Consider the following 24,923-nt stretch of genomic DNA (forward strand, 5'->3'; position numbering starts at 1 on the left):
AAATTAAAAAAAAAAAACATGGAACATAAAATGGTAATGTAAATAAAAATAACAAAATAAATAAACCAATAATTAATAGAATAAAGCTAATTAAAAATTTTATTCATCCAAAAAGTCACTGAAAAAGACCTCTTTGATATTTAGGATAAATAAATAGAAAATGCATAGTGAAATTGCGCATTCCCGTATACTAGCTGCTGCTGTCTTCCCACTTTAATTATTTCCATGTTCTTACCTACTCTGACCATCTTGAAACATATGAATTTCCAAGGACGAGGAGTAGTGTGGCTACCCATTAAAAATATTCGGTGGAAGCTTTTAATGGTTACTAGATATTAGCATGTACAAAATTCACCTGAGAGTTCTCACAGAAAAACAATAAATAATTAGGGTGACCTGAAATATTTTTCATTTTCCTAGTACTGCGTATGAAAAAACAGCTCTTCAAACACTTCTTTGAAACAGATTTTTATTCTCTTTTCATCGACAATTGCGAAGACCAATTTAATTTAAACAATATGCGAGGAACTTGATGAACACCATCAAAAAAAAGTAAATCGCAGGTAGTTGGTTAGGAAAACAGTGCATCCAAACCTTCAAGAAGATTTTATTTCTAAATAGTAGCAAAAAATAGTGAACGCATTTTCTATAACGGATAGCACTAAGCCATGTCTACAAGAGCTCAATTTTTGTGTGGTAATAAAACCCATTCAAGTTCGCACTGTTTTGATAAATTTACAATGACTTTTCCTTCATCCACGTAAGTATGATATTTTTAAATCTCAAGTGTCAGTTGAAAAAGCAGCGCAAATCAATAATGTATTACTTATTTAAAAAAAATAATAAACACATCCACAAGGAATACCATGTTGTGCTTAAAAGAGCGACTCGGATAAAGGCAATAATATAATTGTATATATCAAGGATACACGTTCACCTTCCACTCATCAGCTGTGTTAAATTCTTCAGTGGGACACGAGATTTTCATTTCACACTTGGACAAGTGAAAGGATTCTCATCAGTTGTATTCTTAGATGGATTTTCAGATTCGAACTGTCTGAAAACCTCTTGTTGCAAATTTCATATGAAAAAATTTCTCTTGTTTGAAACTTACATGTTTCTCAGGTGAGATGAATCGAAAAATTTCTTGTGACAGATTTTGCATGTAAAGGAGCATATTATAGTGTGCCTTTTCATGAGATATTTAAGATAGCCTTAGTTATAAAATTGCTTCAAACATATTTTACACGAAAAGGATTTTCTTTAGCCAGATAGTAGCATTTTTGGTGCTTTTTAAGGGGGTTCTATAACCGAAAACAAAGAGCTACACATGGGGACTAGTGAAAGGATTCTCAACAGTATGCACTCTTAGATAACTTTTCAGACCCGAAGAGCCTGAAAATTTCTTGTTGCAAATTTCGCATAGAAAAAGTTTCTCACCAGTATGAACTCGCAGATGTCTTTTCAGATCCCGACTGTTTAAAAACTTCTTGTTGCAAATTTCGCATAGACAAGGTTTTTCAACAGTATGCACACTTCGATGACTTTTCAGGCTCGAACAGAAAATCTCTTAGATGTCTTTTCAGATCCCACTGTTTGAAAAATTCTTGTTGCAAATTTCCTATAGGAAAGGTTTCTCACCAGTATGCATTCTTAGATGTTTTTTCAGGCTCGAACTGCATGAAAACCTCTTGTTGCAAATTTCGCATAGAAATGGTTTCTCACCAGTATGCACTCTTAGATGTCTTTTCAGGCTCCAACTGTTTAAAAACTTCTTGTTGCAAATATGGCATAGAAAAGGTTTCTCACCAGTATGAACCCTTAGATGACTTTTCAGAACAGAATGGTCTGAAAATTTCTTGTTGCAAATTTCGCATAGAAATGGTCTCTCACCAGTATGAACTCTTAGATGTCTTTCCAGACCCGAACTCTTTGAAAACTTCTTGTTGCAAATTTGGCATAGAAAAGGTTTCTCACCAGTATGAATTCTTAGATGACCTTTCAGATGCGAACTGCATGAAAACTTCTTTTTACAAATTTTGCACAGAAAAGGTTTCTCACCAGTATGCACTCTTAGATGACTTTTCAGATCCCAACTGTTTGAAAACACCTTGTTGCAAATTTCGCATAGAAAAGGTTTCTCACCAGTATGAACCTTTAGATGACTTTTCAGAACAGAATGGTCTGAAAATTTCTTGTTGCAAATTTCGCATAGAAATGGTTTCTCACCAGTATGAACTCTTAGATGTCTTTCCAGACACGAACTCTTTGAAAACTTCGTGTGGCAAATTTGACATAGAAAAGGTTTCTCACCAGTATGAATTCTTAGATGACCTTTCAGATGCGAACTGCATGAAAACTTCTTTTTACAAATTTCGCATAGAAAAGGTTGGTCACCAGAATGAACTCTTAGATGTCTTTTCAGACCCCAACTCTTTGAAAAATTCTTGTTGCAAATTTCACATAGAAAAGGTTTCTCACCAGCATGCACTCTTAGATGTCTTTTCAGATCCCAACTGTTTGAAAACACCTTGTTGCAAATTTCGCATAGAAAAGGTTTCTCACCAGTATGCACTCTTAGATGTCTTTTCAGGCTGGAACTGGCCGAAAACGTCTGGTTGCAAATTTCACATAGAAATGGTTTCTCACCAGTATGAACCCTTAAATGAATTTTCAGAACAGAATGGTCTGCAAATTTCTTGTTGCAAATTTCACATAGAAATGGTTTCTCACCAGTATGAACTCTTAGATGTGTTTCCAGACTCGAACTCTTTGAAAACTTCTTGTTGCAAATTTGGCATAGAAAAGGTTTCTCACCAGTATGAACCCTTAGATGACTTTTCAGAACAGAATGGTCTGAAAATTTCTTGTTGCAAATTTCACATAGAAATGGTTTCTCACCAGTATGAACTCTTAAATGTCTTTTCAGACCCCAACTTTTTGAAAAATTCTTGTTGCAAATTTCACATAGAAAAGGTTTCTCGCCAGTATGCACTCTTAGGTGTCTTTTCAGATCCCCACTGTTTGAAAACTTCTCGTTGCAAATTTCGCATAGAAAAGGTTTATCACCAGTATGAATTCTTAGATGACCTTTCAGATTCGAACTGTCTGAAAATTTCTTTTTGCAAATTTCACACAGAAAAGATTTTTCACCAGTATGAACTCTTAGATGTCTTTTCAGACCTCTACTGTTCAAAAACTGCATGTTGCAAATTTCGCATAGACAAGGTTTCTCACCAGTATGCACTCTTAGATCTTTTCAGATTTGGGTTGTCTGAGAACCTCATGTTGCAAATTTCACATGGAAACGGTTTATCTCTGATGTGAGCTCTTTCATGACTTCTCAGTTGACATGAGTCGAACAATTTCTTGTAACAGATTTTGGATGTAAACGGGTAATCCTTTTGATGTGGTTTTTATGATTGAGAATATTGTTCGCCACGTATTTTACATGAAAAATATTTTTCTCTGGTGAGTACAGGAAGAATACCTTGGTGCCTTTTAAGGGACTGTAGAGTTGAAAACATAGAGCTAAACATAACTAAAAGGTTTTTCTTCAGTGTCAGATATCAGATGATTTTTAAGGCTTTGTAGATAGTCTAATGCTTTCCTACAAATTTCACACTTAAAAGACTTCTTTTCCTGTGATCCGCTCTGATGTGAAACAGAAGCTTTCCTTTATCATAAAATGCTCTGTCACATATTTCACAAGTGAAATGTTTCTCCTGCAAGTGCACACTATGTGGTGTTTTAGTTTCTGAGTCTCATGGCATACTTGGGATTCAAAAGGCCTCTCATTCGTGTGAAGAACGGAACACGTTTTAAGAAATACCATTGAGGAAGTGTTGGCAGTGTTCACAATTTCTCAAATGCAGCTCCAAAGAACTAAAATAGGAAAACTCGTTTTTTACATTCGGAAAAATTTAAACGTTTTCCAGTATGAGCCAGTTTTATGTCTTTGAAGACAGGACTGTAAACGATTTGTTTTCTTATATTTTTCGCACTTCAGTGTTCTGATGTGTGAACCAAAAGTTTGTGTATCTTCAAATAATAACTGGAAAACTATTTTTGCATATTTCACATGTCAACAGATTTTCATTGCAGTTCACTGTAGCCTTGTGCCTTTTCAGTTTGTAAGCGAGTAAAAGTTCTCGTAATTTTCTCATGAAAATAGCTTCTAAATTGAGTGTTTTCAGATGCTCTTGAAGACTTGTTGAATCAAATTAATTATTCTGAATTAATTTCATACATGTCATACAGAAGAAATGTTTTTCTTCCACATGCATTTTCTGATGCCGTTTTAGGCTGTCATAACGATGAAAGTTTTTAATTTTTAGCATGTCCGTTTTACTCTGGAGTCTGGTATTGTTCGATTGCTATCAGTTGTCTCGTGCGTTTTAAGTAGATCTGATCGCTTAAAGGTTTTGGTAGCATACATTGCATTTTCTCATGTCTGTTCATACTACTCTGATATACAAACTGCATCTTGGATGATGCAAAAGCAAAATACTTTTCCCTATTTTCATCTCAGTCAAGATATTTCAATAGGAAATGTTCGTCTTCACTGTTCCAGGAGAATTATTCATTGTTTTTTTTTTTTGAATTAGGGTCATCAATTCCATTCTCATTTTGATGCTTTCCTGTTAGTCCAATAAAAGTGCAACCCCTTCGAAATTATTTGATTTTTATTTAGCAAATCCAGCATGAAATGTTTCCTACAATTTAATAGTCTTCATACATTGCAGTTATCAGCTTGGTTTTAATGTATTAATAGGCAAAATGTCTCATGGCAGTAACCTTATTCACAATCTGTAAAGAAAAACGATGTAATTAATACTAAATTAAATTTCCATTTAGTGGATAAAATATTCTCAACATATTAACTGATATTTAATAGCAATTGATGTATGAATTGTAATCAAGAAATTTAATATTTGTAATCAATAGTGGAAAAAAATAATAAAGCTTTGAATGGACAATGATAGTGAATATTATACGTACATACATCTGCAATGCCCACCTTTCCTAATTGGGTTGTGGGTTCTTGCAGCTGCAAGAACATCCAATGGTGATGATCCTCTGCCACCAAGCTCAGGTGTTCTGGAGGGACTCCCAAACATGGCCACCCAAGGTTTTGGATATAATCTATTCAGCGATTCCTTGCCCTTCCACGTGGCCTCCCACCCTCTGGCTTAGCAAAGAGGGCCTGTTGGGGAGCCTTTCTTGTGACATTCTGACCAGGTGCCCATATCAACGTAACTGTGATCTCTCAACACAGATGTGCAATGGTTGTGTATTGAGGGTTTCCCGAATTGCAGAGCTTCTGACTGTTGTCTTGTCAGGCCCACAACCCCTTGAAGGAACCTCATTTCAGCCATTTTGATTTATGTCTGCATTCTTTCAGTCATTACCCAACTCTTATGACCATAGGTGAGGATAGGGACATAAACTGTATTGAAGACATCCAGCATTGCCTTCTGGCGGCTTAACTCCCTCTTCAATCATACCAAATGGCCAAGCTCCCTCAAAAATACCCTTGCTAAGCCAATCCGAGTATTTAGCTCTACGTCCCACTTTCCATCACTCGTGAATGTGGACCCAAGGTATTTAAACTTCTCCACCTGCCTCAGTGGGACTCCACTCACATGTAGAGTGCACTGTGATGGTTGACTTGAGACCACAAATGTTTCATTTTGGCAACATGATCTTCATTCCAGCTTCTGCACAAACAGCTACAAACCTATCCAGGGTCCACTGGAGGTCATCTGTGGAAGAGCTAAACAGAACTAGGTCATCTGCAAAAAGCAGATGTCCAACACTCCATCTTCCAATTCTGGCACACTCACTGCCTAGGGTGTGCCTCTCAATTCAGTCCATAAATATTATGAAAAGGAGTGGTGATAGAACACACCCCTTGACAGAGGCCAATAGAGACTGTGAAAGGTTCAGACTTCGTGCTGTTTACCCTGACACAAAACTCCTGGCATTCATACAAGGACTTGATGGCAGCTAATAGTTGGCCATCCACTCTATACTCCTGTACTACTTGCCAAAGCTTATCCTGAAGAACCTAGTCATATGCCTTCTCTAAGTCCACAAAACATGTGGACATTCTTGGAATATTCCCAAAATTTCTCAAAGACTTGCCTTAAAGTGAAGATTTGGTCAGTTGTGTTACTACCAGGACGAAACCCACATTGTTCTTCCTGGAACTTTGACTCAACTATGCTCTTGCACCTTCTTTCCAAGCACCTAGCATATACTTCCCCAGGCAGGCTGAGTAAAGAGATGCCACAATAGTTGCTGCAATCTCTCTGGTCTCCCTTCTTGAAGACTGGCATTATTATGACAGTCTGCCATTGCTTTGGTGCTCACCCAAATATCCAAGCAGCCTAACACAATAGAGTCAGCTAGAGAACCGCATCTCGATTTAAGGCTTTTAGCATTTCAGGACAAATTTCATCAACAGCAGCCTTGTCCGATTTTAGCGATTTTATTGCTAAATGGACCTCTTCTGCCATGAGACTAGTCATCGTCCTGATCTGCACCTCTTTAATGTCCACAACTGCTGGGATACCTGGGTTAAGAAGGCTCGCAAGGTATTCCCTCCATCTGTGGAGGATATTCTTCTTGGTTGTTAAAAGTGCACCATCAGAGGCCTTGATTGCCCTTGTTGTGCACGATTTCCTCCCTCGATGGCAGCAAATTGTCTGCCAGAATACTTTGTTTGAATATGCAAAGGATGAGGCTAATCTTTCTCCAAAGGATTCCCAAGCCTTCTGCTTAGCTGTCTTTACTGCCTCATCAGCATCTTTTCTTGCCTCTTACTGGAGATGCATCTCAGGTGACCTGACCCTAAGCCATGTTAGGTAGGTCTCCTTTTTTGCCCATGGTTTTTTGGCCATCTTGGTTCCACCAAGGTGTCCTTTTGAACCAAGATGCCCTTTTCTTACTTCCCATTGCCGAGCCGTTTTTTGCCACACCATGCGAGTGCAGAGGCACCAACAGCTATTCTGAACAGCTCCCACTTCTCAACATCTGCAGTATGCTTGGGCTCTTTGAAACTGGAGGAATTGTCATCTGCAAAATTCTTCTTCACAGCCTCATTTTCCAATGCCTCCCATTTCACACGGTATAGCAGCTTAGGCCCACCAGCATCGATAGTAGCATCTGGTTTCTGAAGCCGTAGTAGAGTGCAGAAACCAGACGGTGGTGGTCAATTGACAGTTCTGTCCCTCTCCTCACACGAATTTCCAGCACTGAGGAAAATATGTGCTGAGACTATAAAGAAGTCAATCAGAGGCCTTTGTCGAAGTGTATCCCTGTACCAGGTATACTTATGGACTTCTAGGTGCTGGAAGAAGGTATTCATTATGCACAAGCTGTTAGTACAGCAGAAGTCCAATAATTTCAACCCATTCGCATTAAGGTCAGGGTCTCAATTCCTCCCCACCACACCCCTCCATGTCTGGTCATCTGTTCCAACATTTGCATTGAAGTCTCCCATTAGCAGTACTGATTCCATGTCTGCACCCTGTCAAAAGCGGTATCCACTTTCTCTAGGAAGGCAGAGTATTCTGACTGCAGATTAGGTGCATAGGCTTGCACCACAACCAAGTCATGGTTTTTCATCTGGAGCCTTAACACACATGCCCATCCCCCCCCACCCACCCACCCCAGTGTTCACTCAGCAACCTGACTCAACAGTCTGATAGCTGGGGGCTTGTGAGTATCCCCACACCTGCCTGAGCAGATATTGGTGGGCTCACACCAGAGTAGTAGAGCTTCCACCCCTCATCCATGTCGACAGTTCCAGAGCCTTTCTTCTTGGTTGGAGAAAGCCTGACTAAATCTAGTTGGTAGCCCATGGCTTCCTCAACCAGTTCCTTCTCCTTCCTTGTCAAAGAGAAGATGTTCCAGTTGCCTAAAGCCATAGTCTGGTGAAGTCATTGCCATTTCCATTCTTTTGCAGAACCATTTCTTTGTGCTGCCCCTCAACACCTCCCCAAACAGGTAGCTAGCCCATTGATGGAGTTTCCTCTACCAGAGTGCTGAGGAGTGGTGTCTAAGAGAGACTAACATATTTTTCGAACGGGTCCCTCTGCCTAAAACAGTGGGTTTTAGGCAGAGGGACCCGTCCGAAATTGTTTGATGACCTGACCATATTAGTGATTGGTAATGCCCTGTTAGCACTACTCTGTTTGCATAAGACAGAATAACAGAGCAAAATAGGAAAGATTCACCCCTAGCCCTCAAATACTCTAATAACATTCAGGGTTTAGGAGCAAGAAGAGAGCAAGAGGAGGGACCAGTTAACAGACAATATAACAGATGTATATTACATGAAGTAATGTATGGTCCAGCATCAGGTACCTTGGGTTTACCATGCACGTACTCACAAAAATGAGCCCCTGAGTGCAGTGAATATTATCACTCTTAAAATGATTGTGTTTCAAACATGATTTCTTTGCCAAACGCATCATGACAAAATAATAAGCTAAAGCAGAGAGCCATGGGACCGTATTATATTCTGAGGTTGAACATGTCCTCATGATTAGCTCTAATGACGAAGTTAGATACAAACGTATTTTTGTACACGTGGAAACTTTAAAATAATGGTCAAAGTTCAAAAATGGCTTTTTGATCAGTCAGTGAATTTCTTAAAAAGTCCCACTTTATTCAGTTGGTTGTGTGTCAATTATTACTAGACGAGCAATTGTGACTTAAATTTGTAGCTAGCATGAACAGCCATTCATCTGTTGTTATTATTCTCTGTTATTTCTTGGAATTTCCTTCTCTACATCATTCTAAGGGATAATCGCTGAGGAAATGCAGTTCCCTCCTCCAGATCACGTTATTTCTGGCTTTCCACTGTAACAGCAAATAACCTCTTCCGATTAATCTAAACACTTCTTCTAAGGTGTATTTCAGCTGTCCTCTTCTTTTCTCAGGTTTTTCCCCTTCCAACACATCCATAATCCAATCATTGTCTCCTCATGTGTGCCAGAAGATTATTGTCTTCAATACTCGACTCATTTCTTGCAAAATTTATTCAATTGTTTTCTTTTCTCCATGTAAACGTTTACTAATCTTACTTGTATTAAATGATTTTTTTTAATACTTATTTTGCCATAATAATTTTTCTTCATGTTTTCAAACGTACATCTTCCATCATCTTGGATAATTCCTCCACGATATGAGCGATTTTACTTGGTCATTATTTTTACCTCTAATCACAATTATTTTCTATTCCTTTTTATTTTATTTATTTTTGACACTGTCACAATTATTTCAGTTTTTGTATTTTTTTTTAGTCAATGATCAGATGAAACCTCATTCAATCTCTTTAACTATTTTAAATCCTGTTGATTCTCAGTTAATACAGTTAAAACTTTCCTAGAAATCAAATACTTAATAACCCTAATCTATCAAGCAGGTATCTGGGAAGACGAAATCCACAAACAGAAATTCTTACAATTTCAGCAGGTATTTCATTTGTTGCATATCAGTTTTCCAGATAGGAAATACATTGATCTGACTTTAAATTTCTTCATGTGGTTCCTCTGGCCCAAGATTTCTTGTTTGGTAAGTTCACTATTCGTGTTTTCTTCACAGTACAAGTCTTCAAGATATTCCTTTTTTCTCTTTTTCTACTATCACTCTTTTACCAGTAACTTTCCTTTTTTTTTTTTTTATCTCGTCCTTCTTCACTTTTATTGTTTCGGGACTGAACTGGAGGTGAGAGCAGCAATTATTCGATATTCCTTATCAGCACTTTTCAATTTTAGTTTATATTTAACTTCTATCTATCACTTTATCCAATTCTCCTTTGATGTTTTCTTGAAGCTGTCTTTAATTTTGTTTTGTAGTCTTCGATAGTATCCCTTACTTTTCATAATTTTCTTTTACTTGCACGTTTTTCATTCTTCTATTAGCCTTGTATTACGACAAACCTATTTGTAGTAATACAAAGGTTTCGCAGTGGTAATTTTGTAAATCTTAACATTTTGTGTGCTGATCTTTTATTTATATAGGTTTTGAATAGCCTGCAAGAGAAATCTAAATATAATTTATTACTTCTTTATATTTCGTTCAATATGTCATAAGCTTCATTCAGGGAGGAAGACAGAAAAACTGGTAAAAACATTTAAATTCTCAATACAAGAATGATTCATACAACATGCATATGAATATCTCATGTGTGGGTCGCAGCTATCCAGTAGAAGTATAACTACGCTTCTGAACTCAGAGGCGTAGTTATAAATATATAATTAAGAAATAATTACATAAAACATTAAAAATTACAACCAATTAACAGAAAGAAATCACTTCTCGCAACTTAGAAACAGGCATAAATTCCAATTAAGATTAGGATGGTGGCATAAAGCTTCAGTTGAATAACAAAATATACAATCAAATTTGAACATATTGTAGTGTAGAATCTTTTTACGGTTCCAGTGAACTCTATATCAAGTGTTGATTGCATGAGAAGCAAGGCCTGAACCTTCAAAATCCAAACATCTTATATAAGCATGATGGTCTTCGAATCTAATATTATCAAAACGGCCAATCTGTCCATAGCAGCAAATATGACAAGAACAGCGTGTTTCATAAACACCAAGCAACGATAAAGGTGATAATACATCTTTGACAAGTTGTATAAAAGATGACAACTTCGTGGCTGGCTGGATGGTGGTGCACAAATTATAACTGAGAAAGGTCCTTGATATTTGTTCAGATGTTCCTTTAAGGGAATGAGGACCATTTTAACATTAGATTGTAATCTGGAAAGGGGTTATAACTATCAAATAATTTCTCTATCAAGGGCTTGCTATATCTTTAAGAAATAGTGTTTCCTCCTAGTGGATTGATGCAATTGACACATATGATATTATACGCATACCACATGACTCATTTAAATGTTACCAGCTTTTTTGTCTTCTCCCTGAAAGAAGCTCATGATATGTTGAGGGAAATATATAAGAGTAATAAATTAAAATTAGTTTTGTCTTATGTCAGAAGCCGGTATTAAAAAAAAAAAAATGTATATAGAATATTTAACACATTTGTCTCTATTAAACAATAAATAATTTTATTTATTTCCTTCTTAATGTGCAGCCTTGTCCACTGTTATTTGCATGCATGCAATCTCTTTTTTAAATTCATTTTTTATGAGGGTTGCAGTATTTCAATATTCTATTTTATTCTCTGCTTATGCAATGCATTTTCTCATTTTTCTTTATATTTTGCAATAACGAATGTCCAGTCACTCTCTTTCAGCTCCTGGGCGACTATAGTATGATTTGAGTTGGTTTTCGTATCAAATCTTGGCTTTTATGTAATTAAATCTGTTTTCGTGGAATATCTCTTGACAATTTCCATGTATAGCGTCTTCGTTTTGGTATTTCAAAAAGCGAATTGTCAACTATAAGGTCATATTATTTATAGAAATGTAGTCATTCTCCTCTTACATTCTTCCAATCCTTCTTTTATTTCACATTCAGTGTCCTCTCCAATCACTGCATTAAAGCCACTACAACTAACAAATGCATTGTACTGACATAAGACATAAATAAGCATGTAGCGAGGAACACTTACAATCTCTAAAATGGTCAAATATTCTGATATTTGAAGATCTAATATGAATCAACACAAGTGTATCTGTAAAAAAGTTTTCTTAGAATCCTTTATATGTTAAGAGAAATGAAATACTTTTGGCTTTTGAGCAACTCGTAGTTTATGTTTACTGGAATAAAATAGAAATTTTTCTCCAAAACAAGTTTTCAAGACTCACGCGGGTCTCGAACACTGTTGATAAGGGTTATTAACGTTTCAAATTTAAAGAATTTTAACTTTAAAGCTAATCTGTGTTCATTATCAGTGGGCTGCAATTATATTCCCCCCCCCCCTCCATGCTGTTTTTCAAGTTGCTCCTACCTACAAAAAGCTGGAGAGATGACAGTTTGAAGTGGAACAGAAATAAATGCTTTTATAGGAATAGTGTTCTAATGCTTGAATCCAACCAGAGACATGAGGTCTAAACACCATGAAGATGGTCCATTTAGCATTACACGTGGATGAGTATTTGTGAATGTTGCTCAATGAGAGAAGAACCACAACTTTATTGTGGTCTGAAATGCCGACAGGACAAGCAACTTTAATAGTGAAGTTAGAATGTTTACTAGTGAGGAAGAGGACTGCCTGCTATTCGGATAATCATGTGAACCGCATTTCTGCAATCTTCCTATAGGAAGGGTATTTGCATTCAATGTGAAAGACCGTCCGAAGCGGGGAAAAGTTTGATTCCAGTCACCGACCAGACAGCTGGATATTTGTTTAGCTCCATATTATGAACTTGATAAAAAAATTGCAGTGTAATGATAAGCAAGATCTTATTACTGACTTCTTGATAACTAAACCAGCCGAAGTATGCAATGAGAAATATACAAATGATGTTCAAGAGATTTCGAGTGATGACTACGTCTGACCACTCATAAATAAAGAATATCTACAAAATATTTGTTTTGAAGACAGTGATGATTAAAATATGCACTTTATTTTATTTTGCCTAAAATATTTATGCACTATGTGCAATGAAGTTCACATAAAATTTATAATTTTATACTATGTATTTGTTTCATAGTTTATATGTTTTTTTAAAGATATCTTTAAGAATCTTTCCTTTCCTTGAATTACCTGAACTAAATAAAAATTATATTTTGTTGAGTATGTCATTACTGTTTATATAATTTAAAAAAAAAAAAAGATTTCTGAACATAACCCTACTTTTTCTATGTGATCTAAGTCTCGCATAATGCGATTTATATAACGCAGCATTTCTATGGAATCTAACATCCACGTTATACGAGAGTTACCTGTACTTATTTGCCAGTGAAAATATAATCACTGCAGATTTTCTAAATGCATACTCGATTAAAACTGACTATTATAAGGTCTGACTAAATTGCTTTCAAGTGTCAGTGTTGTGAAACCGTGTCCATTCAGTTTGAGAAAGCCTATGGCCTTTTAGAGAGTTGTAAAAGGGCTATTTTTAATTATTAAATCACTAGATTGAGAAAACAATTAATATCGAACAATAAATTCAGTACAATAAACCTTACTCAAATTTTAAAACGAAAAAAATAGATGTTATTTGCATAGGATTCGATATTTAAAAAATAATAATAATAATAAAATGCCATATATTAAGAGGAACAGGTCAAATATCCTCAAAAATTATTATCAGGAACCATTTTAAATAGTATCATTTAAAACCATTCGTACTTTTCATAGAATTCCTTTAAAATATTCTGCTGATTGTTATTCTTGCCTTGTGTTATGTTATGATGCTAAATTCCAGGTCTGGAAGACACTGATTGTGAAAATAGTTGCACCTCCAGCTTTACTCTTTTCAGGATCAAATCAGCCCACGCTAGTCACTCCATGCAATAAACAGCAGATAGGAGCACAAGAAATTCTTGATCACATTCCACCATCCGTTGTAATAGTAACGATAAAATTTCGTTAAAAATAATGGAACAAAAATGAAGCAATGATGAGAAATTGTTTATGCAAATATTACTTTTATATAAAGTTCCTCTTCCTAATAAATTTAAAATATTTTACTTCTATCTGTCATTCTTTCTAACTGCTAGTGTTACAGTTGTTGATAAAAAGAAATCTCAAGTAGGAATATCCAAATGAATGCAATGCAGCTAATCATGTCCAAATAGCATCCCTTTCAATCAGCATTTATTATACAACATATAACACTATTCAAAACTTCCCAGCCCTCATCTGCTGATTGAGGTAATATTCGAAGAATTCAATCGCAACACTAAAATGCCTACATCTTTCAATGCTTCACACACTGGTGAAAGAGAGAAAATTCTTCATGTTAAATTGCTCAGAAATACCTGTCCCCAATCCATTAGCCATCTTAAATTGAAACCTACACAATATTCCATTTGACCATATCAGATGTTAGTGATTGGTGAATTCTCAATCTTTTCTAAGTTTGGAATTCAGATCTTAACCATCTTATTTTCAGATGTCGCATTATGCTGGAATCCTTCATTAGATTAGTGGCAGTCCTACGGGGTAAGGGAAAGAGCAATGAGTTCAAATCTTGCAGAGAACATGGGTTTCAACCCCGAACGTTTGGGAGATGAATTTCATTTGCCAAGATAAGACCTCTGCAGAACTAACTGGGGGTCTGATGTAGCTTCAAAAATTTCCATCTCCGCTATCTAGAACACTGTTACAGGGCTACAAAAATCAATCAAAAGTCAACAGAATTATAATATTAATAAACAACAGGGAAAGACAATTGTGGGCAACGCAAGGCACCACTAAACTACTACAAGTTTACAAAAACTTTCACCTAGCAGGAGCAAGATTAAAAAAAACAACAAAAAAAAAAATTATACTTTAAGAGCATGGAATCATAAATTGGAAGGAGGAAATAGCAGGATAGAATAAATCAACAGCATTTCTCGAATTTTCGAGATAACTCTGTTTCATGCAGTTAGTGATGGTGGTAATGCTGTGGAAAGGGTCATGAATTCGGTAACCACGTTGGATAATGAGAGGGTAGATGATATATCACCTTTCAGAGAAGTTGCAGGAAACATCTGAGATAACAGGAGCTGTGTTCACTCTTTGGACAGAAATAAAATAGTTGAAAATCACCTTGAAGGAGTATTATGATAAAAAAAAATGAATGGAAGAGATCAAAAGTTAGTGGCAAATATTCGATTAAGACAACAAGAACTCACTATAAAACAGGAGTCGGTGTGAAGTGGATGAACAAAAAAAATACCCAAAGATATAACACAACATAGTAATATTTGGGGGTCATCTTATTATTTCTACATAGTGACTCTGCTGGATTTTGTTAGGGTTCGGAGAGGATACCCCATGAAATACTGGTAAGAAAATTAGAAAAAATAGGGATAAATATTAAACTGGTGATATGGATAAGAGAATGGCTCAGGAGAGATACCAAAAAAGTAGTGTATGGAGAAGCAGATGACCAGTGGTGTGTCTCAATGCTTTCTGCTCAAACCATTATTGTTAAATTTGTACATAAATGACATAGGAAATGATTGAAGAAAGTTATTCAGTTACTTGTTGAAGATGCAAAGTTGGGTAGCACAATAAATAACCAACCTGATGTAGAGAGTGTGAAAGGATGATTTAAATAACCTGGCAAATGGACAAAAGATAATGGGTGTCCGTTCACTCTGGAAAAGTGTAAAGTTATGCATTTTGGGATTAAAAAAAAAAACAAGCAGCGTAATTGATGGAACTGTAATCCGAGAGATTGATGAGGCTAGGGACTTCAGGGTGTTGGTAAATAGGGAGTTCAAGTTCAGAGGTCATTGTAAACTCTTGTAGTGTTATCTGAAATAGTGCGAGTTCTATGGTCAGTTTTTCCTACAGAATTTCCTGGAAGGAAAAAATCCAACTTGCCTGTGCTGAGAGTTGACTATCTGGAGAACCACCTTCAAAAAAGTCTAGAAAACCCAACTCAGCTCTTAGAAATGTCCAGTGCATTCATCGCCAGCTGTAGGGGTTCTGGCACACAGATGTAATTTTAAGTAGTGCTCCCCTTATGTTCTTTTAATGTACTTAACATTTAGCAGTTAAAAACTCCAAATATATTTTTATGTAAAATTGTGTACTTTGAAAAATACATATATTAACCTCTGACCTGGCCAGGAAGGCTAATTTTGCTGGACATCTATATCCATCCATGGAAAGAACATGGATAAATTTGGCCGTCATGTTTATTTGAATGTGTGATAATTCTTGACACTGAAGAGAAAACTCGATCAGATAATCTTGCAATCATAGCTGTCTCAGTTGCCTATAACAAGAAATGCAGTTGCTTGTTCTGTGCTGAGTAACTGGACTTTCAGATATATTGGATAGATTAGAAATAGAGAAATTATTTTATTTTTGTTTTCTCCTCTTATTGTACAATTTTTAATACCAGAACAAAATAGGGAATCCTTGCATACTTTCTTCACTTAAATACTGCATCTTGGAGAACTGCTGTCATTTTTAATTATTTCTTCTAATTTTGCCTAATCACTTAGTTGGTAATACATTATTTGTTCTCGAAGAATTTAATTAAAGATAATTATTCAAAATATTCTGAAGGGGAAAAAAAGGTGGGGTTGTTGACGTTTCAGATGTTATTTTTATTTTTGTTCAAAATCAAATTTCACACAATATTTCACAGATTGCCTGATGGCCTTACTTTGATGACTTTGCTTTATTGATAATATGGAAATCTTTAATCATACCAAATGTGAAGTGTACATACTGTGAAAAGTGTGTAATGCAAAATTAGAAGAAAGTAGACATTTATAATTCATTTACTATGAATGGTTTTGGGAGCAAAAGGGGGGTTGGAATACTTCCAAACAAACATTAAATTTTAATCAATTCCGCATAGAACATGTCTCAGATAATTTCATCCTATGTATATTTATCTACGGCTTCCACCCAGAAAGGTCAACAGCGTGGCAAGCATATTTAAGTACGTCGTAGTAATGCAAGGTAAAATAAAAAGTAATATCCAAACCTTATTTATTGCAATAAATTTTGCTTTATTTTGATAGCATTTTTTTTCAGAATATTTTAAAATAACTGATTAACACAATCAATAAACAATTGGCTTTCAACCTGAAGAATAAAATGGATTGAACATGTGCACAGAAGAAGTGAAGAAAGAATAATAAATGAAGTCTACAGTTGGAAACCAAATAATAAAAGGAGATGACTTAGAAAAAGATTTAAAGATACCATAAAAGAAGATGAAGTCTTGGTGGCAACAGATATTATACCGAACGCGTGAAGAAGAAAATGACGTAATGAACGAACCTAAGTCACTCAAGAGCCTTGGAAACGCGAGTGTGTTATTCGTAGTTTCTTCAATTACACCTGATTTTTTTTATTTTGTTTTCCTTTTAAATATAACTCTTTCACTCTTCCAACAATGTCAAAAAGAAGCAACAGTACAAAACCAGAAAATGAGCAAAAGAACCAAAGAAAAGCTCAATAGAGAAAAAATGCGAAATTATTACCAGCCATCAAGCGGGTAGCACTGTTAAAGCTCTTTCTAAGAAATATTCTCTTGCCGCTTCTGCAGTTTGCACCATTTTAAAGTATCAATGAAAATATTTAAAAGAGTAAAATATGCGAATCTATGCTGTCTACATGGTTGCATAATAAAGAAACAGGTATTACAATTCCTCATATGGAAAAAGCTGTTAACTCGTTGATTCGGCACTCCAGTAGCGAGCCGGTATCCTCCTCTGAGTGAACTATGCGTCACGTACTCCTCCTACCGGTAACATCACATCCGGTTTCCAACGGAGACAAGTTGCCCGCTCACGCAGTTATGCGTCCGCAGCGATCTCCGGTAGAAGATCCGATAGATTAACGAAATGACCGTTTGGAAGGAAAGAGTCCGATTTTAGACATGAAATACTTCAAAATGCGCTAATGAGTCCTAATTTTCTTTGGTTACGCTGTCATAACTAAAAGTTAAGCGCTTGATATGAAAATTTTGAATTTTAATACGATTCCTTAGCTACACTGGTGTTAGAGCGAAGTGACACATTTGCCTGCTACCGCTGTTCAGCAGTGGAAAGCATATCGCTTCGGACAAAGGACGATCGTTGTGAGCTTGGTAGCTCTCTAAATTGTCCTTTAATACATCGACAGGAGAGCTTTTGGTCTTCTGATAATTTTTTGTGCTGACTTTCACTCAGTTTTGTGCAATAAAAATAATAGTTTTTATAGTTGGAGGCTACGCACGCCTTATAATAGTCTTGTTATCATCGGCTACTTCCTCGCATACTTTGCTTATACAGCGTATCGCCACGTAGGTAGGTCAGTTATGGCAGTAATTTTTAGATCTCGGATTTTTAGATCTTTTTCATTGATGTTAGGATACCATAAAGGGCACACAATTATCAGTTATATCACCTAGTAGGATAGTTGATAAGGTACATGATACACGAAAATTTACTTACTAATTCGCAGTTAACGATCTTAAGAAATCGGAAGACTCTCTTACAGCTACCTAATGATATTCGCCACGTGGCGTTCGTATTGAGGACTTCGCTACACAACGGCAAAATGTGACATCACTTGTTTATTCCACTGCTATGCGCGACACCTGTCGGAGTTAATTTCAATCGGATGAAGAAGAGTAATATGATATAAAATTATATATCTTATGTATAGTTGTGAACCAATTAATACTGGAAGTCTTGGAAGTATCGATATTTGAAGTGGAAGGTCTTGAAGAAACTGGTGATGAAAATAACCGCACTTTCATTTTTACTATCATTGGGATGGTCTGAAACTCCATCATTTTCTAGTGTATATCCAGAGGGTAGGATGCAGAAATCATTTCCTATATTACTCGAACCGTAGCGAAACGGACGATCAGAATTCGTCAAAATTCAGGAAACCAAAAGCACACAATTGTGAGTTGTTTCTGCAAATTCTTTACAGAAATAATTCTTAAAAATTTGTAATTACAGTGTTGTTCGAAAGTCACGACTACCTACAAGCACAAAATCACATCTGCTTGTTTATTGCATTGTTATGCACAACATCTATGCAATGAACCACAGCCAAATGAAATTCGATTTTACTATGGATCTCAAAAATTCTTCAGCAAAAATATTTCAAAAACCCATAAGAACAAAACCAAAAAAATCCAAACATAAGAAACAAACCCTCAAAAATCCAAGCAAATAACTCAACATTAATTCCAAAAAAAAAAAAAAAAAACTTTCCACATTAACTTCACCAAATATTTGTGGCCTAAGAAAGCTGTATAGATAATGTGCAGTGCCACATATGGTCATGGAAATGAGAATAAGTCTTCTGTGAGAACCTTATACAGAAAATTACTCATTACACAGTATTTTGTCCCAAGATCAGCACTTTTTCATTTACCAGATCCAACATACCATGCAACACTGCAAATGTTTGAATATCAACTAATTGAACTGCATTGGCTCAAAATTTCTCTACCAAACCAACCTTCCCTTTTGATATGCTCCCTTATTACTCTGCAAACTCCAATCTCTTCAGCTATCTCTGACTAAAACTTAACTTTCTGCAGTCGAAATACTGCAATATTGAGGTCAACCTTCTTGGGAAACTTTAAAGTCCAAAATTCATATTTGTTGTGCTTCTCCAGTTTCAACAATCAATCAGGAATGGATGTTGAGGTGTTTGTCATCAGCAATGACCTATCTCAGATCATCAATCTTCCTACAAGAATACCTGACAACCCCCTCCAATTTGCAAACAAACTTGACCTATTAGTAACAAACTCCCCATCCAGGTGTACTGTGGTCATTAGTTCTCTTCTTGGTTATTAATTACTACAAGGGTGCCATCTAGGAGGATATTAAGTGGATTATTTTTCTCTCTCCGATTGTCTCTCTATTGCTTCAGTGCATCTCATCTAAATCCCTGCCCAGACTGAATAATAGAAATTATCTTAAAAGGGAATGAAGGCTTTCGTATCTTATTCTGCCCGAAATTCTCAGTCACCATCAAAGCCATGGTTCTCAAAATAGTGCATCAATGCTGTAAAAGAAAAACACCTCTCCATATCATGGATGGGTGAAGGCAAAATCTTCTGTTGCCCACTCTGCCTGTTCTGAAACTAGCAGCAGTCATAAAAGAATCATCACCAAATCGAAGGCACATTTTGAAAGGATTAAATGTAGTAAACTCTGATCATGCCCAAATGACAGTCATTCATTCTGGTCCGTTGCCAAGGCAATTGGGAGGAATGTCTGCCTCCCAGTTTCCTATCACTCTCATATCATCATGGGACAGAAGTCTCATATGAAGATAAAGCCAACTTACTGAAATCATTCTTTTCTTCCAATTCCTGCATTGTTGACCTGGAGAAAGGTCCCTTACCTCCACCACCAATGACACGCTTCTTGGCTTCCAGAGTCTTCTCACAAAAAGAAATCCAAAGTATCCATAATAACCTGAACACGAAGAAGGCTTCTAGTCTTGATACTATCCTACCTATTGTAATAAAAATTATCCCCCTTCATTCAAAAAGAATTAAAATCGAATTTAATACTTCCTATATTTCGTCCTAGTCACTAGAACATCTACGGGGATTACAAAAACAATTAATGTAACATATACACAAATAACAAACAATACTAAGCCCAACCACGTGGGTGACACTAAAGTCCTATCTAGGTAGAGCGCCCTCTATGGGCAGCAGTAGGTGGCCTGGAATGTAAGGTGGGAACTCTGGTGATGAGTGTTTCCCAAATCTTCGGAAGCTTAATGCAACCATATTTATTGAGATTTGGTTGGTTTTTGAGAGCTGCTGCTGCTTCTAAGAAAAGTCTCTCTTTCTTGAATTTGCTGTGGTGGAACATGGTGGTTTTCTTCCATGATACCCTGTGGGTGGTGTCCAAAACATGGTCAGCCAAGCCTGAATGGCCATAGTTGTGTTTGAAGATGTAAGACTGGTGTTCCTCTAGACGGATGGACGCTGATCTGCCTGTCTGTCCAAAGTACGCCAGCTTATAGGAACAGGGTACTTTGTAAACTCCAGGCAGAGAGAGAGGAGGGAGCTGATCTTTCGTAGAACAGATAAGGGTAGCCAGTTTGCAGTGGGGCTTATATGCTGTGTATAGGTTGTACTGTTTTAGTATCTTGGCTATTTTTTCGGATGTGCCACGGATGTAGGGTATGGTGATAGCATTTTTAAAATCTTGTTGGCGAGAAGGATGGGGAATGGTGGAGGAGTTGATTATTTTTTTGATACTGTGATCGCTGTAGCCATTGGAGAGGAAAGTGCTGTGTATGTGGTTAAGCTCAGTAGTGAGGGCAGTTCCACTGGAAGAAAGATTTTGGGGTCTCTTGGTAAGAGTTTTAATAATGCCATATTGTTGAGAGGGGTGGTGGTGGGAGAGTTTGTGTATGTATCTACCTGTGTGTGTGTGGGGGGGGGGGGTTTCTGTATATGGTGAAGGTAAGTGTATCATTAGGCAGGCGTGTGACTAAAGTGTCTAGGAAGGGTAAACAATTGTTCTTTTCCTTTTCCATAGTGAACTGGATTCTTGTATGTAGACTATTGAGATGACTGAGGAAGGAGTCTAACGTGTCTGGGCCATGAGGCCAAATAGAGAACACATCATCTACATATCTTAGCCAGATAAAAGGTTTGAGTGGGGCTGAGTCTATGGCTCGGTTTTCGAATTCTTCCATATAGAAATTGGCAAGGGGAGTGAGACGGGGGAACCCATGGCAGTCCCTTTATCTGCTTGTAGATTTTGTTGTTCCAAGAGAAATACCCATAGTTAATGGCAAAGGAAAAGAGATCATCTAAGATGTCAGAGGGGAAAACGTTTTCTAAGAGAGATAAGGTGTTTGTTTACCAATTGTTTACCAATATTCCCTTAATTGACACCCTATCTCTCTTAGAAAACGTTTTTCCCTCTGACATCTTAGATCTCTTTTCCTTTGCCATTAACTATGGGTATTTCTCTTGGAACAACAAAATCTACAAGAGAATACAGGGAACTACCATGGGTTCCTCCTTCTCACCCCCCTTGCCAATTTCTATATGGAAGATTTCGAAAAACGAGCCATAGTCTCAGCCCCACTCAAACCTTCTATCTGGCTAAGATATGTAGATGATGTGTTCTCTATTTGGCCTCATGGCCCAGACACGTTAGACTCCTTCCTCAGTCATCTCAATAGTCTAAATCCAAGAATCCAGTTCACTATGGAAAAGGAAAAGAACAATTGTTTACCCTTCCTAGACACCTTAGTCACGCGCCTGCCTAATGATACACTTGCCTTCACTGTATACAGAAAACCCACACACATACACAGGCAGATACATTCACAAACTCTCCCACCACCACCACCCCTCTCAACAATATGGCATTATTAAAACTCTTACCAAGAGTGCCCACAATCTTTGTTCCAGTGGAACCGCCCTCACTACTGAGCTTAACCACATACACAGCACTTTCCTCTCCAATGGCTACTGCGATCACAGTATCAAAAAAATAATCAACTCCTCACCCATTTCCCGTCCTTCTCGTCAACAAGATTTTAAAAATGCAATCACCATACCCTACATCCGTGGCACATCCGAAAAAATAGCCAAGATACTAAAACAGTACAACCTACACACAGCATATAAGTCCCACCGCAAACTGGCTACCCTTATCCGTTCTACGAAAGATCAGCTCCCTCCTCTCTCTCTGCCTGGAGTTTACAAAGTACCCTGTTCCTGTAAGCTGGCGTACTTTGGACAGACACGCAGATCAGCATCCATCCGTCTAGAGGAACACAAGTCTTACATCTTCAAACACAACTATGGCCATTCAGGCTTGGCTGACCATGTTTTGGACACCACCCACAGGGTATCATGGAAGAACACCACCATGCTCCACCACAACAAATTCAAGAAAGAGAGACTTTTCTTAGAAGCAGCAGCAGCTGTCAAAAACCAACCAAATCTCAATAAATATGGTTGCATTAAGCTTCCGAAGATTTGGGAAACACTCATCACCAGAGTTCCCACCTTACATTCCAGGCCACCTACTACTGCCCATAGAGGGCGCTCTACCTAGATCGGACTTCAGTGTCACCCACGTGGTTGGGCTTAGTATTGTTTGTTATTTGTGTATATGTTACATTAATTGTTTTTGTAATCCTCATAGATGTCCTAGTGACTAGGACGAAATATAGGAAGTATTAAATTCGATTTTAATTCTTTTTGAGTGTTGTAAAAAATACATTAAGCCTCCCACGTGATGTCCTCACAGAACTTAAGCCTCTACACACGTAAAAATTATCTCAGACCTAATAGCTATCCTGTGCTGCCTCTTGAATCTCTCCTATTCAGCTCTCATCTAACTTACAACATGGAAACAGGTTCAAAAGCAACATATCCCAAGGAAAAATTATTAAATCCAACCAACGAAATGCAACCAAGTTAGTCTCACTACTGTTGTCTCTGGAAAAATGGAGGTTATCAACAACCAACTGTTGAGCCATCTAGAGACAAATCAACTAATCAACGCCAATAGTATGAATTCCTCTACTCTCTATCTACAGCTGAACTTCTTTCATTCACCAATGACCTCTGTACTATGACAATAGATAAATTTGCAGAAACTGACATTTTTGCACTCGACATTTCAAACGCATTTGATCAGTTTGGTTAAGGAGCCTAAGTAACAAACATCCATCATATGGTCTGCCTTACTCGCTCTGCAACTGAATCAATAAATTTCCCACAGGTTGTTCACTACATATACCAGTGGATAGTTTATGCTCATCAGAGTTACTGAACAATGTAGGATTACCCCATGGTTCTGTTCTTTCCTTTTTCTCTTCTTCTTTGTATATAAAGGGTCTTCTATTTTCCAGTTCTATCCAGCTCTGGAGATGACAGTACACTCCATCCCTCCTTTTTCATTTGACAAGCCTTGCAGTAATAATGTAACAGAATCCTTAGTGTCTATCATGAGCAGTGACCTGAACTTGGAACTCATAGCTATATCCCATTGTGGCAAGAGCAACCTTGTAAGCTTTAACGCCACCAAAACTTCAGTAATATTGAGATATCCAAGCATGATCAGATTTCTCTTCTTCCACTGATCTGTACGTCCGATCACTCCAAGCGCAACAACATTTCAACTATATCTTCTGTATCCTCCAAAATACTTGTATTTTTTCGCAAAACACACTACTTCGCGCCTCCAAAGGCCAATGCTCTATATAAATCCAAAATCCAGTTAGCCTGGAATATTGCTTGTATATTTGGAGTGATGCACCAAGCTCCTCTCTAAGATTGCTCGATTCTATTTAGACGAGGGCACTCTTAACCAAATAATGATCATTTCTGGAATATTCACTTCAAACCCTCTCTCATATATCTTTAGTTTCTGCCTTGTGCCTCTTCTACAGATACTTTCATGCACAGTGTAATCTGAATTAAAAATAATATTCCTTCAGTCTTCTTCAAAATCATTATAACAACAGCAACTGCAAACAAATATTAAACGCCATCTTGACACTCATCTGCTTCTGTTCTTTGGAGCAATCTCACCCACTATGATTTACCCAAAGATTAAAACTTCAGCTGTTCAAGCAACATGTGAAGAGATTACTCCTTTCTTCTATTTTTCTTGCCCGTACTCGGCACTAATGTGCTGTATGTCTTGTGGCTATTCGTTTGTGGATCAGACATTAATAAATTCTATCGGATTTAAATTTAATTGGCGGTTCTCGTTTGCAACCACTTCACGCATCCTATTCCACTCATTGGCTTCGCTCGTAGCAAAAATATGAAATTGACATCTCTCTCTACTTACTATACTGTTACTGAACTGCCAATGGTAATCTCTTGCTCCTTTCGTAGGAATTTCTTCCACAAACCTAAACGTATCTTGAGCGGAACTACCATTGAATGGTCTCAACCACTTCTACAACCTGAAGAAACCCACTGACCAAGTCTGAGCCCAAAATTCTAGATTTAGTTGCATCAAAGTTTTATAAAGGGGATGGAAACTATTTCTTTGTTACTAGGTAGCATACATTGAAGCACCCAATTGATCTGATGTGCGGTTTTGCCAAATTTTTAAGAGGTGTGTTAAAGCCATGACAGCCATGATCTCCATATCCTCATCCAATTGATGAGGATATGGAGATCGTAACTACCTCTGATTTAATTTTAACCAACAAACCTCTTTCTCTCTTGCTCATTTCTCCAGATATATGAACAAAAAAGTTTATTATTGTTAGTAGCAGTAGTATTCTTCTAACTTAAAGAAAACTACTATGCATAGTAGATATTCAACATTAATATGATATCTTTAGTT

The 24,923-nt window shown here is 37.0% G+C and overlaps 1 protein-coding gene across 1 annotated transcript; it reads right to left on the reverse strand.

The window, feature by feature from the left end:
- Positions 1 to 451: 451 nt before the first annotated feature.
- Positions 452 to 18,096, reverse strand: LOC150093510 (uncharacterized). The gene is made up of 2 exons (XM_090414018.1): positions 18,051 to 18,096; positions 452 to 4,809 (listed from the first exon to the last, which is right to left on the reverse strand). The coding sequence occupies exon 2, from the start codon at positions 3,203 to 3,205 to the stop codon at positions 1,622 to 1,624; it is 1,584 nt and encodes a 527-aa protein (XP_090270144.1). The 5' UTR covers positions 3,206 to 4,809; positions 18,051 to 18,096; the 3' UTR covers positions 452 to 1,621.
- Between the last annotated feature and the right edge of the window lie 6,827 nt (positions 18,097 to 24,923).

The sequence above is a fragment of the Typopeltis vanoorti genome, chromosome 24 (genome assembly GCF_054136105.1).
Source record: "Typopeltis vanoorti isolate ZY-2024b chromosome 24, IOZ_Tvanoo_1.0, whole genome shotgun sequence".
NCBI classification, from domain to species: domain Eukaryota; kingdom Metazoa; phylum Arthropoda; class Arachnida; order Uropygi; family Thelyphonidae; genus Typopeltis; species Typopeltis vanoorti.

What these genes read in the sequence shown, in the direction of transcription:
- LOC150093510 (XM_090414018.1), bottom strand. Translation starts at nt 3,205, where the DNA reads ATGCAGTTTTTGAACAGTAGAGGTCTGAAAAGACATCTAAGAGTTCAT.